Here is a 17,128-nt window from a genome sequence, read left to right on the forward strand (position 1 = left end):
ATCATGCTTTCATAGTAGCCAGGCAGATGCGGGACATGAGGGCAGCAGCGCTGCCCCTCTCATGCTCTTCAGTAATTGGTATTCAGAGGCATACCGTCTCAGATACTAGTAGTACACAGTCATCGTGACTAGTAGCCAATAAGTGAGCTCAAGAAGTTTCCATAGATTATTTGTATTCCATGTAACAGTAATATTACAGAACATCTCCGTTTTTAAAAAGTGGCAGGTTTTAGTCATATTGTGAGCATGTTGCAAGAAACAGTTATGAAGGCTGTGTTGTGGGAGTTAGAGGGGACATTGCTCAGGAGTGGTTTCCTTGGGCAGTGTTGGATCTTTGTGGCTCTCCTGATGGAATATGCAGTTGCAATTATTTCAGGAGTAGAAATTGCAAGCTGGTTCTTAACTGGTTTTGCCTTCTAGAGAGCTTCTTTCTCCATGCATGCAATCAATCTATCTGTTAAATGCTTGCCATCATGTGAAAGGCTGGACTAGATGAATCCCAAGCCGGAATTAAGATTGCCGGAAGAAATATCAACAACCTCAGATATGCAGATGACACAACCTTGATGGCAGAAAGTGAGGAGGAATTAAAGAACCTTTTAATGAGGGTGAAAGAGGAGAGCGCAAAATATGGTCTGAAGCTTAACATCAAAAAAACCAAGATCATGGCCACTGGTCCCATCACCTCCTGGCAAATAGAAGGGGAAGAAATGGAGGCAGTGAGAGATTTTACTTTCTTTGGCTCCTTGATCACTGCAGATAGTGACAGTCACGAAATTAAAAGACACCTGCTTCTTGGGAGAAAAGCAATGACAAACCTAGACAGCATCTTAAAAAGCAGAGACATCACCTTGCCGACAAAGGTCCGTATAGTTAAAGCTATGGTTTTCCCAGTACTGAAGTATGGAAGTGAGAGCTGGACCATAAAGAAGGCTGATCGCCGAAGAATTGATGCTTTTGAATTATGGTGCTGGAGGAGACTCTTGAGAGTCCCATGGACTGCAAGAAGATCAAACCTATCCATTCTGAAGGAAATCAGCCCTGAGTGCTTACTGGAAGGACAGATCGTGAAGCTGAGGCTCCAATACTTTGGCCACCTCATGAGAAGAGAAGACTCCCTGGAAAAGACCCTGATGTTGGGAAAGATTGAGGGCACTAGGAGAAGGGGACGACAGAGGACGAGATGGTTGGACAGTGTTCTCAAAGCTACGAACATGAGTTTGACCAAACTGCGGGAGGCAGTGAAAGACAGGAGTGCCTGGCGTGCTATGGTCCATGGGGTCACGAGTCAGAAACGACTAAACGACTAAACAACAACAACAACAACAACAAAATGCTTGCCAAGGAAATAACCTCAGTTAATACTTTCCTTGTCTTATACATGCAACTAAAATAATATATGATTACAAAACTCACACATAATACGGTTGTTACAGCACTGAGTTTCCCATACTGGAATTGAAGCTTCAGGGATTTGCATGCCAAAATGTGGTATCCAAATGGAATGTTGACCCTCACCTGAAAAGTTCGTGGACTATCATAGTCCCAGTGAATAAAAATATTACCTTTTGGTGTTTCTATCCCTCAACCTTTCAGTATTGATGAGTGCTGCAAAAAAATTGCTTCTCTGCTATGTTGATATTGATCAAGTGCCATAGTATTCAGGTCAAGCCATTTCTTACACCAGGCATCCCCAAACTTTGGCCCTCCAGATGTTTTGGACTACAATTCCCATCATCCCTGACCACTGGTTCTGTTAGCTAGGGATCATGGGAGTTGTAGGCCAAAACATCTGGAGGGCCATAGTTTGGGGATGCCTATCTTACACTCTCTGCATATCTCCTAGCTTCCGGGAAGTACATGGAGAATTTTACTGATGCATTTTAACTTCTTGTACCATTCCCATGGTGACCCATCAGACATGAAGAGACAACTGAATAATTTTTTTAGTGCATAGTGCATAGAGTCTGGCAAGTTTTAAAAACTACTGTTGGCCACTGGTTCCACATGCCTGGTAAAGTAACTCTTAGAGGTCCTTCCAAGCTCTACTTCCCCAGGCCTTCTGCAAAATCCCCTTCCCAGGGAAAGATGCCTAGTGCTAAATTTGATGCCTCTTTTGCCAAGAGAATATTTTTTATTCCCCTTTACCCAAGCTTTCCAGCATGTAAACTAATTTCAGGCTGATTATTTTTATTGGTCTTGTCTCATAGCTACCACGATTGAATGTCTTCCTTCCTTTTGTAAAGTGAACTACGGCCACCTTGTTGCTCTTTTTTGTCCTGGGGCTTCCTCATTTGTTAAGACAGTTCTATTTTGCTGTAGGCAAGGATGCCAATGGCTAATTGCATCCTTGAAAAATGATTCTGTATTGTTACGCAGGATGTAGATGACTTCTTTGAACATGAAAGAACATTCCTTGTAGAGTACCACAACCGTGTCAAGGATTCCTCTATGAAGTCTGATAAAATGACAAGATCCCACAAAAGTAAGTATGGTTTTCTTGGAACAGAAGCCATGTTGGATGGATGACACATTTCAAATAAACCCATTTTTGGACCTTGGTATAAATGATGCAAAATTGCATAAATCTGTTTATAGGTTGCATACTGATTCTAGAATATCTGTGGAAGGAAAATAATATCTGGGATAACAGAGGAATATTAATGACTTGGTGATGAGATAAATAGAGAGGAAGTAAGACCAGATGTTGAAGGATACAGACAGAAGTCTGTTCCTTCTTGTCTTTTTGGCACTTCCCCTACCCCTGCACTGCAGAGTTTCCACACACACATTCCTAAGCCATAGTTTGTTTAGTTTAACTGTGGTTTGTTTGAATTTCCAAATGCACCCGAACCATTATTTGAAGTGGGCTGATGACACTTGGCCTGCGCTAATCATGGTTTATTATGTCTCATGAGCCAACATTAGGCAAACAAGCCACCGTTACTTTTCACCTTGTTTGTTCAACCAAACCCATGGTTAAAACAAATCATGACTTGTTGCATGTGAATGAGGCCAGGCTGCAGTTTCCCTCAAATCCACACATTTGGGAGTTACAGAAACTCTTGGGCTTTAAAATGGATCACTCCTGTTTATAGGGTAGCTTTAAACAGCATTATTAAATTGATTAAGATAGGATTCCCAGGATGCCAAATGGTATGCTTAACTCCTACAATCAAATTTCATTCCATCAGGGGTTTGCAAATGTGTGATTTGCAAATATGGCAAAGCTTAAGCAATATGACATTTATTTAGTTCCACATCTACTACTGTATACAGTATTGATTACAGACTTGGGTCCTGCAGATACTGGAAAGTAAGCTGGAGTATAGTGCATTGTCTGATGGTAATGTGTTTTGGAATCCTTTTGTGGCATAATGAAACAATTGGAGTGCTTTTTCTTTTCCAGATGTTGCAGATGACTGCAATAGAATTGGCTCTTCATTGTATACATTGGGAACACAAGATTCCACAGATATATGCAAGTAAGTATTTTAAAAAATTATGAAACGTGGACCCTGAACAGGATTTTGTAAAGTTATGTCTACCTAATATTAGTGGTACTTCATTCTTGTTTTTCAAAGATGGCATCTGGTTGGTTTGTTTCCTACACACATGGTGTTTTACCTCCTTTAATGTGGTGACCGTTGGGAATAGAAATAACTTTTTAATGTAGCAGGGAATTGTGGCAGGATGTTACTGTGTTTGCTTTCCTCAGAATAACAACATAAAAGAATCATCTACTTTATGTAAAAAAAATCATACTGTATGGCCAAGGGTATAGAATTGCTAAGAATAAGGTCACACCAAAATAGAAAAAAGGCTATTACATATAGTTGAAATACAAATGTTCATCAAATTAAATGAATAGCATTTAAAAAACTTTTTTTAAAAAAGTTTTCTATAGCTCACATTTCAGAACTGCCAATGGTGAATGACACAATGCCCAGTAACATAACTGGATCAAAAAAAATCATTATTCATTAGTTACACTGCCAATATCACAGTTTGAGTTATTATTTACTGGATTTTTTAAATGTGGGTTGTAAAACTGGTTCTTACATTAGAATTTACAGTTTGTGGAGAATATCCTCCAAAGAATTTTCTAGCAGAGAATATTCTCACCTCACATCACTAAATAAAGGTATTGAATTACTTAGCTGTGAATCCCAACCTGCTTAATTTTTTCTCTTAATAGGAACACTGAGACATATAGGCCTCTGAATGTAGAGCAAACTCAAACTACTCATAGTACAAAAATGTTTTCTTAATTGAATAAAAGTTCACTAGTAAGTTACTCTTCCTTCATTTCATGATTCTGGTACTTTTCTGGGCTTCTTCAGATTGTTGAGACAGGCATATTGAGCTCCTACAGTTGTTTGTAGTCATCAAAGTGGTATCTCTTAAGATTTCAATCTGTTTGCGCATTTGTGTGTAGCTGCTCCTGTTCTTGTCATAAAACTGTAGTGTAACTTGGTCCTAAACCTGAGAGCCACATTTTCTGGTATGTCAAGAGATCTTTGTCTAATTCTGTACTTTCATTCTGGCCTGAATCAGTGGTTAGATATGCTTCCCAAAGGCAGCTAGTAGGCTTAATAACCCTGGCTGTTTTAAGCCAAAAATCAACTCCCTTTCCCCCTGCCAAAACAGAATTAGGCTAATAACCAGATAATGCACTATTTACCACAGTATTTGGCAGCTAGCAACATAGATGAGTCCATTTATCATCCCCACCCTATTCCAGAACATAAAATGCATACATACCGTATATTTAGAAGAGTGCAAAAACCCTATTCCTCCAGTTCCCTAAGGCCTATGTGCTTCAAGTGAGATAGCTGAGCTATGTGACTTTCCCCCCATGGTTTTGATTCTAAAGAGGACTTGTTACTTTGTTTGACCTCAAATTCCAGGAATGTTAAGGCCGCAAATTCTGTTTAATTTTCCATGTGCAAATAAATCACAGCAGAAAAACACTTTATCAGTGTAAAAACTGCTGAAATACAAAGACTTAAAAATGCAAGTCTAACACATATTTGCAAGCTGCAGAAGCCTTGTAACATTGCTACCATAGGTTATCTTAATTTTCTGACTTTTGGCCCTGACTTGTTTTAAGTCTGTTTAGTAACCCTGAAAAAGGCTCTTGCCCTCTGTGCTATCTTGATGGAAGCAATTGTTTATACTAGTGTTTATTTGTAAAGCTGAAAGGAGCTTCATACAAAAACCAGTCATATTTTCCTAGTACAGTGGTGCCTCGCTAGACGAATTTAATTCGTTCGACGGGTCTTTTCTTATAACGAAAAATTCGTCTAGCGAATCCCATAGGAATGCATTGAATTTTTTTTGAAATTTTTTTGCCCATAGGAACGCATTAATTGAATTTCAATGCATTCCTATGGGAAACTGCAATTCGCTAGACGAATTTTTCATAAAACGAATTCGTCTAGCGAGGCAACCTCCGCTCGAAAAATCCTTTCGTTAAGCGGAAATTTCGTTAAGCAGGGCATTTGTTAAGCGAGGCACCACTGTATTGCCTTGGCCTGCTTAGATTATGTGGAGCTTGAAATTTATTAATTTTACAATGCTTGGGACTAAGAAGATTAAATGCCCTGCATGCAAAATGCTCTGATGTTTGGGTGGCATTTTGGGATATGCCTAAATATTTGACTTTTACTTGAGCCTTTTATCTGGTCACACAAATGGAGGAATGGAGAGGCAGAAGCTGAGACAAACTCTTGTTTCATTTGCCTAGCCCTTTGGACCACACTGCCCTTGCCTAATATCTTTCTGACTATAGAGAGGGAGTTGTGGGCAGCACTGCAAGATCAAGAACTGTGCTGGTAATGTTGTAATTATTATCACTATCTTATTGTGATATCATTAGAAAATTTAATAAAAAGCAATACTTCTGCAAGTGTAGGACTTGAAATTATATTTACTTTTATTTAGCTTTTTCTGACAGAAATCCATTCAAAGCAGCTTACAGGAGAAATAAAAGAAAAAATCAGAATGAATATATACAACAGTAAACACTAATTGCCACATTGGCCTAAATTAGTGTTTTACATGACCACTCAATAACTGGTCTGTGTAGTCAATGACTTGCAATTTCTCACCCAATAATATTTAGAAAACAGCAATGTACAGGATTTAAAAATTGAACCCAAACTGCAGATATGTTGGCTTCAAAATAAACAGCTGTTTGCTGTATTGTCCATATTAGGAAGGTACTTTTGAGAGTAACATTCATTCACTTAGTAATTTTTGGATGCAGTTTTAGCTCAGTAACTTTATAATGGCCTGTTTCCCTCTTCTGAGTGTGACTGTTAGCAACAATGAGTAGGATACGCTTTCTGAGTGGGAACCATGATTTGGGTACTGTATACTACACAGGGGAGAACAGATCCATTGGAAATGCTGTAGCTGCAACTTCTTCTCCTAGCTATCATATCTACAGTCTATTAGGTCTAAAAGTCTTGCTGCTGAATGTTATGTCAGCACTGGCATATTTGCTATCCAGGATTTGATTCTGAATGGGGGTGAAGTTAGTATTTTCCAGTTGTGTCTGTTTGCATTTTGAGTGTAGCAGACCTGATGGGTGAGGGGGCACAGAGTTTCTATGGTATCCTATCCAGAAGTCTTCCAATTTGATGTACCTAGTGCTGGATTTTTGAGATGTGATCAAGATAGTTAGGTGTACTGTCCATTTCACTGCTTAAGTCTCCCTATGTGAGGTCTTGAAAGTGATGTTAAAAACCCCAGGCTTCAATATATATGCTAGGCCCACCTTCTCTGGTACAGCTTTGAAGGTCAATGTCTCCAGCAAGCATTACCTTGTCTTGGATATAATCTGGATTTGCATGTTTGTTGGGTCATACCCTTGCTCTCTTGTCTAGTATTAGGCCGGAAGCTGATCTGTGGATATCGTATTGCTGCTATGATTCTGCTGTTTTTCAGTTGAGCTTTAAATATTTTATGTTGCTTTTTTAAGTAACTGTGCCCATTTGTCTACTTGGAAAGGCAGTGGGGTGGGGAATTTACTATCTGCATCTAACCTGTACCATCATGATTATAACTGTAATGAGTAGCAATAAAAACATGTGCAAAATAACTTTTACAACTGCCCACAAACAAAGGAGATGAGCTCTGTTTTTCTGCTTGAGGTTGATTTTTTCCCCCTACTATGATGATAATTCATTGAAAATGTTACTGAAATAAGCTTAGTAGGAGTATGGATTGTCTTCAACTAAGTACTACACAGAGTAGACCCATTGAAATTAATGAACCTAGATTAGCCATGTTCCTTAACTTAAGAGGGTCTTCTCTAAGTAGGACTAGCATTGAATACTATTCTTTATAGCTAACAATTTCCCTTTCGCTTTTAGATCTCCTTCAACTTACCTGGGTTACAAGATTACAGCTCTCTTGTACATTTTAGTCTAGTCTGCCATTTATTAACTGCAAATTCAGTAAGAAAGAAACATTTGAGTTAGTCTAAACCACTGAGCCTCTTGGGCTTGCCGATCAGAAGTTCGGTGGTTCGAATCCCCGAGACAGGGTGAGCTCCCGTTGCTCGGTTCACGCTCCTGCCAACCTAGCAGTTCGAAAGCACATCAAAGTGCAAGTAGATAAATAGGTACTGCTCTGGCGGAAAGGTAAACGGCATTTCCATGTGCTGCTCTGGTTTGCCAGAAGCGGCTTAGTCATGCTGGCCACATGACCCAGAAGCTGTACGCCCACTCCCTCGGCCAGTAAAGAAAGATGAGCACCGCAACCCCAGAGTCGTCTGTGACTGGACCTAATGGTCAGGGGTCCCTTTAATGTTACCATTGAAAAAGTTTGAGCATCTTGTTGGTTACAAAGAGAATATGGGTAAAAATACATTCCTTTTAAACTGTTCACCCTTGTCCAAAATAAGCCACCATTCTAAGTAAAAATGTTCATTTATATGTATCTGTTTTTGACACTTTAATAAGAAGTATTTAATGGAATTGATAGTTCCAAGGCTATGCAAACAGATATGCCCCAAAGAAGCTGGTAAACTGGAAGAGTCACAAGCATATGTAGCCTCTGTCGTGAGAAAGTGATGCCTCTGTCTCTGTAGTGCAGGGGTGAGGAACCTTTCTGGCAAGCAGTTCTTTCTCCCCTCTTCTTTATTTGAGGTACCAAGACTGTTTTTGTGTGTGATTGGTTTTCCTGCTCATCAGGCAAAATCCCACCTACATGGAACAAATAGTCAAGCTAGAAATAATATTTTTAGTGCACAGATATGGACTAAACCCATTCACAATTCACTTTCCATTCACAGATTTTTCCTGAAAGTATCAGAGTTGTTTGACAAAACAAGGGTATGTATTATGAAGGATTATAATATTTCAACTGGATTGGTTTTTTGTTCCTCCGTTTTCTATACTGTCTGCCTTTGTTGTACAGGTGAAACTTGGAAAATTTAAATTTCATCGAAAAGTACATTTATTTCAGTAACGCAACTTAAAAGGTGAAACCGATATATGAGATAGATGCATGACATGCAAAGCAAGATATGTCAAGCCTTTATTTGTTGTAATTGTAATTATTTGTCGTTAGGCGGGTCAATTATAAATGGAATGGAATTAATGAAATGTAATAGCGATGTTTGTTTATTTTTGTATTATTGTAACTATTTGTTTTATTACTGTGGAATTTCCAAAAGAAAGCATTTGTAAAAATTAAAATAAAAAATAAGTTGCATTACTGAAATAAATGCACTTTTCGACAATATTCTAATTTCCCGAGTTTCACCTGTATTGTGTGTCTATAGCTGCAGTGCATTCTAAAGTATAATCTACTGATTATTTACATGAAGTATTGCTTCTGAAATATTTTTTTCTGGTGTAGAAAATAGAGGCACGAGTGTCTGCTGATGAAGACCTTAAACTTTCAGACCTTCTGAAATATTATCTGAGAGAATCACAAGCTGCAAAGGTGAATCTATATTTTTACTGTTAAAAGTATGCTTTATTAAAAGGGCACCTTGGAGGACATCTAAAGAAAATGATCTAACTGGATGAGTGAACATTTTAAAGGATTTATATTGGATTTTTATCAGTCAGTAGCACAAGGTCGTAAAGTATTGCTTGATACAGTAACAGATGAGTGGCCTAGCTGAAGTTAAGCAGGTCTGGGTCTGGTCAGTGCTTTGACGGGCCTGTTGATCATCACTTGTATGCCGCCTTGGAATGATAGAAGAAAGGAATGATATACAGTCAAACCTCGGATCCCAAACACCTCTGTTTTGGAATGTTTTGGCTCCCGAACGCCGAAAACCCGGAAGTAAATGCTCCAGTTTTCGAATGTTTTTTGGAAGCCAAACATCCCATGCGGCTTCTGCTGAACGCAGGGAACTTGTGCAACCAACCAGAAGCTGCAACATTTCATAAGCTGAATGGGCTTCCGGAACAGATTACGTTCGACGACCGAGGTTTGACTTTAAATACAGTATAAGCAAATACTGTAAATAAAAATATTGCTAAAATTGGAAGATGGGGTATGAATATCCTAAATTAATATCAGAGTAGCTCAGTGAAAACTGATAACGGTTATATGCTTTAACTAATGACCTAAAATGAATATGTGTAATCCTGAATATATTTTTACTCTAGCAATAATATATTTGGTACAAGAAGGTAGAACCACCAAAGCATTATTCCCCTTTTCCCTATATATGTTTGGATACTCACATACACCTGTGCACACACATGGGTAATTAGTGTCCCTTAGTCTTGCTGAAAAGCTAATCCAGAGGATTGTCGCCAGGAGGAAAATCTGTAGATTTTATTACTTACTTTATTCGTTGCAGGACCTTCTGTATAGAAGATCTAGGTCATTAGTGGATTATGAAAATGCTAACAAGGCTCTGGACAAAGCAAGAGCGAAGAACAAAGATGTGCTGCAAGCTGAAACTACCCAGCAACTTTTCTGTCAGAAATTTGAAAAAATATCTGAATCAGCAAAACAAGGTATTTGAACATTCTTGAAACGTGGTAGTTTTTAAAGTTATATATACTTCTTAAAATAGCTTATTTTATCATTTCAGATATAAACGAATTAGAACTCATTTTGATTTTATTAAAAATCCCCTTGTAAAAGTGTAAACCAACACACAGAAAAAGTGGTGTATTTTGAAAGTTCGTTTTGTGCTATTTCCTATATCAAAATGCAAAGGCTGGTTGCATAGAATTGCGTAAATATGTGAAGTTTTCTTAATCTGATGAAGACTGCTCATGTATGAGCACTATGATCCACTAGCCATGCCAGTTCACATGACTTGGATATTTAATACTGCTAGACGGACATCTCTGCCCATAGATACGCGTAGCATTTAATGGATTGAATCCTTAAATCCAACAGCAGCTCTGAATTTAAAACAAAGTGAGAATCCAGTGAGTCACATGTGCTTGGGTCTAGGTAGGATTGTCTTATCCACTTCTGTATTGTATTAATAGAATACCAAACTTTTATTTCCTCCAGAACTTATAGACTTTAAAACTAGAAGAGTTGCTGCATTCCGGAAGAATCTAGTAGAACTGGCAGAATTGGAACTAAAGCATGCTAAGGTGGTAATATTTTTCCTTCTAGCTTAATTACTTACACTTAATGGCAGAATTTAATTTAACAGAATAGATACTCCACCGAAAAAATAAAAGTGGGAAAGTAACATAGTAACTTTGAAACATTTAGGACTGCACCCTGAATTAGAAAGGCAGTTATTCTGATGGGCCTTAAGAGGCAGCAAGTTAAACTGAAATTAATGGAGGTATTGGAGCACTAGTTCCACTTTGCATCTGTATCCACAGTTTTTTTGATGGGGGAAAACCTGAGAACCATGTTCTCTTTTGGAAGTCCTTTTTCGGGGCCTTTCAGCACCCACTATTTAAAAATAAAAAGAAGGAAGCTGAAATTTTGGAGGTGCTGCTCTCTGCCCTCATACAAAAGCTATGTGCCTCAGAGATTCTAGCCAAAAAGTGAGAGATGCCTCTAATTTACAACAAAACAAAACACTTCTGCATAATTATGTAATGGCAAGAGAGAGTTCATCTATGCTTTTGAATCATGTTACTTAAGTTGAGTCACTGGTTGGTGTTACTTGGTTCTGATATGCTAGTGAGGGGGCATCGTCACCCCAAAAAGGGAGAGGCCTCAAGATTACGTTTGAAAGTAGCAACTTGTTTCAAGATTCCTCACGCATTTTGAACAGTGACCTTTCTCATGGGCAAAGGCTAATAGTTAATAGGCAAATTATGCTTACATACTTGACATTCTTATTCCGCCTCAGTTTTTTTTTTAGTGTGTTCTTTGAATCAGTTGTAACTGTATGGAAAAATTCTGTCTTCCTGTTAGTAAGGTTTTTGTGTTCATGATTTAAAATTGATCTTAACATGGTGCAGCATAAATACTTGCACTTGGAATGGGAAATCCAGACACCCCAGTAATGTGGAGAAATGTTTGGGGCTGTTCAGAGACCGGGTTCCAGCCAGGGTAGTGACAATGCAACTCTGGCGTGATTATTGCGGCAGCCATAGTGCACTAATGAAGATACAGAATGAATGGAGTGATTACAAGCTGTGTCCCATGGCCAGTGGACAAGGATGATGGGAGTTCTAGTCCAGAACATCTGCAAGGCAACACGTTAGGAAAGGCTAACCTATATGGATTTGCAGCTTAACTTAATATATAGATTTTGAACTATAGAAGACTGAGGAAAGGCAGTAACTTCTGTTTTATGCTCTTTTTCTTACTACAGGGTAACTTACAGCTGTTGCAGAGCTGTCTGTCAGTGTTAAATGGAGATACATAAACCTGAATCTGTCCTCCCATTAATAAGGGCTGCCTTCCATTGGAGTTTACTTCCTGACTTTGAATTGACATTTACAACTTGCTGGAGAAATTGATTGAAAAAGGACACATAAACAAGCTCCCCCTCTGCCCAAAAGCATTAAGCCCACCAGAATAATTCCAGATCATATGAAGCAACAGCATACTTGTTGTTATACACAAATATTTACACATTAATTTAATCATTGTATGTTCATATTGTTCAGAAAACCAAATTTTGGGTCTTTTTTCTTTTGTGAAAGTAGCCAATAGAATTATGTTCATGTTAAAGCTAGTATTAAATATTGCTGCCACTCTTACTACCTTTGTAACTTCTGAAGTTGAGGATTTGAAACAATTAGTTTTCAAATGGATTAAATATTGCCACTAGGTGTTTGAATATTGTTGCTATAAGCATTGTCTTGGTTATTCCACATAATGTTATCAAGCATCTTAACTTTTTTCAAATAACAAACATTTCCTAGAAATTTTGGAGCAAACTTTATGTAATCTTTATAATAGGACTTCAAAAGAAAGCAAATGCATTAGTATGTTTGCCTTAACTTGTAGACTAATCCCAATTATTGTAAAATAAACTGTGAAATCAGTGATTTTTTTCTAAAATTTTGTAGTCATTGTCTTGTGAATTTACAATTTTCTTCACTTCATACTCAGGTGTTAATTTTGTCAGTTCCCTCCTAAATACCATAAAATGTAACAAGCCCACAAGGAACCCCTATTTGAGTTTCTCCATTCTTTATGGAAAGAACAGCTCTCCATGCACAAAGGAAGGAATGTTTGAAACTTCTTCCACTGAAATGAATAAGCAAGTTTGTAGAATTTCAATGACAGATACTGTTTCATACATGATTACTGTTTTGTAGGAATACAGGCTAAAGCTACAACCTGACACTTTCCATTGAGGACTTCCTTCCTTACAGTATAGCTCAGTAAGGCTTAGATTTCAGCTTGAAAATAAAGAGTTGTGTATTAAAAGCTGTGTGAAAACTTCAGCTTGGATTTTGATTGTGATTTGAACCTATTGTAAATTTCTAAAGGGGTGAACAGGAAGATTTTGTTGTTGTTGTTAACCAAATCCTGTTTCCCTCATTGCTGCAGCAGTGATGGGAAAAGCCCATACAAGGCAAAATTCACCCTTCTGTAAGGATTCTTAAAAGTACTGGAGCCCTCTCATTCTACCTAGATGAAGGCTAAAGCCAAAAAAGCATTTCCACAAGTTGCATGGTACCGAAGGAGGAGGTTATGTTGTCTCCTCTGAAGACAGAAGCTTGAATCTCCTGGCACCACACCTTTCATAGCCTGCTAATATCCACCCTCTGGTGAAGGCACATGCCCTAGAACAGAGCACATGCTTTCCATGCAAGAATATTCTAATTCGATTCCTGCCATTTTTAGTTAGAAGGATTAGGACAGGCTTCCTCAGCCTCGGCTCTCCAGATGTTTTGAGACTACAGTTCCCATCATCCCTGACCACTGGTCCTGCTAGCTAGAGATCATGGGAGTTGAAGGCCAAAAATATCTGGAGGGCCAAGGTTGAGGAAGCCTGGATTAGGAGGTGATGGGGAAACACTCTGCCCAAGATCCTGAAGAACTGCCAGTCAGAATAAACTATAATTGGTATAAGACAGCTACATGTTTTCTGGCAGAGGCCTAGAACTTATTAAGCAGCAGCAAATAATTCCCTGTCTCAATCTTCTGTGAACAAAATAAAAAAAATCTATATTATACTGTGTCTTCCTTATTATTTTGCAATACTAAAAGTGAAACCTTGGAATTTGCACCTGGTATCACATTAGTGACCAGTGCAGGTCCCTCAGCAGAGATATAGGATGTGAATGGGGTACCTCAGTCAACAACTTAACTGATGCATCTTGTGGGTTGAGCCCAAGAGAAGCCCCACATAAGAGTTCATTGCAGTAATCTAGTGTTGAGATTGCCAGTGTCTACACCATGGTGGCCAAGCAGTCATGACAATGATAGATACCTGAAGTCACTGTGCCCAGAACAGTTGGTGTTGGAACCAATCAGATGGGCAGCAACCATTGACTTAATATTGAGTGGTGCCCAGAACTTGGTGTGTGATATATGTGGTTTTGAGCCAATTGGGAGCAGTGAATATAGTGTTGTTAAATTAAATATACATGTAAATGACCAATTCCCAAGGAGATCCAACACGGTCACATTTATTTCAAAAGAGGAAATGTCCCCATAATGAGGTTGGTAAAAAAGAAGTTGAAAGGCAAAGTCCAGAGGGTCAAATCACTCCAAAATGCTTGGATGTTGTTTAAAAACAATATTAGAGTATTAGAAACTCAACTGGAGTGTACATCGTAGAGCAGGAAAGGTATTATGAGGGCCAGGAAGACACAAGTGTGGTTAACAAGCAGAGTCAAAGAAGCTCTAAGAGGCATGAAGGCTTCCTTCCAAAAACCAAAGTCTTGTCTACATGGAGAGAGAGAAAAAGGGAACACAAACTTTGGCAAGAAGTGCAAGTGGTCAGGGATGCTAAAAACAGTAAGAAGTTATTTAAATATATTAGTAGCAGGAAACCATCTAGGAAGGTGGTTTAACCCTTGGGTGACAAGACAAGAGAGTGCTAAATGAGGATAAAGAGGATGCTTTAATAGTATTACATGTGTTTGCTGCCCCAGGCTCCTTTGGAAGGAGTGTTAGTTGACTATATTTTTGCTTTGGCCTTTTAACTTTTCCTTTTTTTAAAGTTACCATTTATTTAAGGGTAGCACAAACTTAGCATACACATACAGGGCATGGTTCACATTTCAGCTTTTTAAAAGAATCTTTTTTTGGATTTATTAAAACATGCTTTGAAACCTACCCTCCTCCTGCATTCTGTAAAGGAGGGGGGGCTAGTGATGCTTTTCCCTTTAAAAGCTGCTAAGTGTGGGTGGAGGGTTCAGAAAAGCACTCGTGCTCAGTTACTTTCTGGTGCCTCAGACTTTTACAGAGTGGCTGGGGAAACCCAGCCAGATGGGCACGGTATAAATAATATATGACATTATTTTTATTATTATAGGGACAGACATTTCCAGTCACCTGTAAATGCCCATTACAGTTATTCAAACTATGCTGGTGATAGGGGTTGCGGCGCTCATCTCGCATTACAGGCTGAGGGAACCGGCATTTGTCCGCAGACAGTTTTTCTGGGTCATGTGGCCAGCATGACTAAGCCACTTCTGGCGCAACAGAACACCGAAAACAGAGCAGCCAGCGCATGGAAACACCATTTATCTTCCCGCCAGAGTGGTACCTATTTATCTACTTGCACTTTTGGCATGCTTTCGAACTGCATGCTTGCACTTTTGGCATGCTTTTCGAACTTTCAAACAGTCCCAAGGGCAATGCTAGAAAGGAGTCAGACAGTCCAATGGTCAAACACAGGCTCGGGTCCAATGCAATGAGAGAGGTTTGAAGTCCATCAATAGTGCTTCACACCGGCATTTCAAACCTTGTTTCTGTTTGATTCCTCCCAATCTTACTTGATGCACCTGAGCTTGCTCCAGCTGAGCAACTGTTTCTCTCCACTTAACAAAGCATGTGATCCTCACCTGTCCTGAGCTTAATCAAGCAGAGTGGTCACACACCTCATCCCAGACCAAACAAGCCCGATGATCTTCACCTGATCAACTAATAAGTTGTGTTGCCTGCCTCAAGTCTCTTAAAGTGCACTTCCCACTGTTCCTGACACCCAATTCCCCCAACCATTCCTCAAAAGGCTTCGTTTCCAGACCCTTGGTTATCTTGGCTGCCCTCTGCACACATTCCAACTTGTCAATATCCTCCTTAAACAGCTGTGCCCAGAACTGGACACAGTACTCCAGATATGGTTTCATCAAGGCAAAATAGAGCAGGATGGAGCTATTGCTTTCCTTGATCAGAACACCAGCCAGCATCCAAATATTCTATCAGTTTCATTTCAAGTAATGAACCAATCTTTCTTTATTCTTCTTGTGTGTGAACTTCTTGTGGGCATAAGGTTAAGGGTAAACACATAACAAACACAGATTGTAAATTCCAACAAAAGGTCCTCAACCTTTTGGCAGTGGGTGTACATGTGAGGGTTGGACATGTGTGGATTCCAACACACACCTTGTAACAGTGGTGACCACATGGTCCTCTACTAGTCATGTGGTGCATATTTATAGGATCTGGATAATCCTTTTTATTGGCTTTGAGGTCAAGGATTGATTTGAAAAGGCTGGGGCTTTGTGCCTAAAAGTAACTAATGTATCTTTCCTCAAATCAGTCTTTGGTTCCTGTTAGGAAGGACAATAACTCTTTCTTCAGGATCTCGTAGATGGGGAGAAATCAGCAAGTAAATGCTTAGCTGTGTTGTAGGGTCCTTTTGCTCTGGGAGGAGAGGGAGCAGAGATCTGTTGCCTTTATGTCTTGCTTCTGCGCTATCGGCATCTCGTTGGCCCCTGTAAGGCTCTTGGACTAAATAGACCTTTGGGGGGGGGCAAATGTGGCCTTTAAAGCCTCTCCAGCTGGGCCCTGGGACTCCCTGCACATTACACATCTGCTCCCCAGCCACCTCCTCTCCCCATTCCATGATCAGCAATTGCTTCACATCCTCCATGAGTGCAAAGAAACAGACCAGTGCTTAGTGACTAGAGTCTAGAAGTGGGAAATGCAGCAGGAAGGGGCTCGTGTTTTTGTCTTGAGACTAGCATATTCAGAAGTTAACCTCAGGGAGATGCTTGAAATGGTAAAATGAGAATAGCAGAGAACTGGACTTGATCCATAATGAGATTCTCGGCTTCTGCCTTTCAATTTGAAGGACATTTCTTTTTCCCCAGCCCACAAAACAGGTAACAGGCAAAACAGTAAGAAATTATGGGGGGAGCCATCTGTGGTGCATTCAGAAAATGTGCAGCATGGAGCACACAGAGAGACGTTTGTAAATCTCAAAAGCATGTAGGAAGTGTGTTGAAAAATGGGGAAATGAAACCCATTCACCCATTCGGTACAGCAGGAAAACATGACTAGTGCACGGTGAAACATAGGTATCAGTCACAGTTAAATATACGTCACAATACCCACACAGGGAGCGTGGAAAGTGTTTCACTCATAGAGGAACGCTTACTCAACATGAAATAATCCACACAAGCGAGAAACCATTTACATGTACAGTACTGTATGGCGTGCGGAAAGTGAACCTTTCTAGTGGGCTAGGAGCAGCACACTGCAATAAAAGTGAAATGCTTAAGTTGCATATCATTGTTTTTCTCCAAACGAT

At 39.4% G+C, this 17,128-nt stretch overlaps 1 protein-coding gene across 1 annotated transcript in view; it reads left to right on the plus strand.

Moving 5' to 3' along the window:
• Nucleotides 1–13,598, plus strand: part of SNX6 (sorting nexin 6) — a 30,084-nt gene extending 16,486 nt beyond the window's left edge. The window contains exons 8-14 of the mRNA XM_035109543.2: nt 2,380–2,485; nt 3,410–3,485; nt 8,306–8,345; nt 8,875–8,961; nt 9,836–9,995; nt 10,507–10,592; nt 11,780–13,598. Coding sequence (XP_034965434.1) covers nt 2,380–2,485; nt 3,410–3,485; nt 8,306–8,345; nt 8,875–8,961; nt 9,836–9,995; nt 10,507–10,592; nt 11,780–11,833 — 609 coding nt within the window. The 3' untranslated portion in view covers nt 11,834–13,598. The remainder of the gene's footprint in view (nt 1–2,379; nt 2,486–3,409; nt 3,486–8,305; nt 8,346–8,874; nt 8,962–9,835; nt 9,996–10,506; nt 10,593–11,779) is intronic.
• The last annotated feature ends 3,530 nt before the right edge of the window (nt 13,599–17,128 follow it).

This window comes from Zootoca vivipara, chromosome 1 (genome assembly GCF_963506605.1).
Source record: "Zootoca vivipara chromosome 1, rZooViv1.1, whole genome shotgun sequence".
Classification (NCBI taxonomy): domain Eukaryota; kingdom Metazoa; phylum Chordata; class Lepidosauria; order Squamata; family Lacertidae; genus Zootoca; species Zootoca vivipara.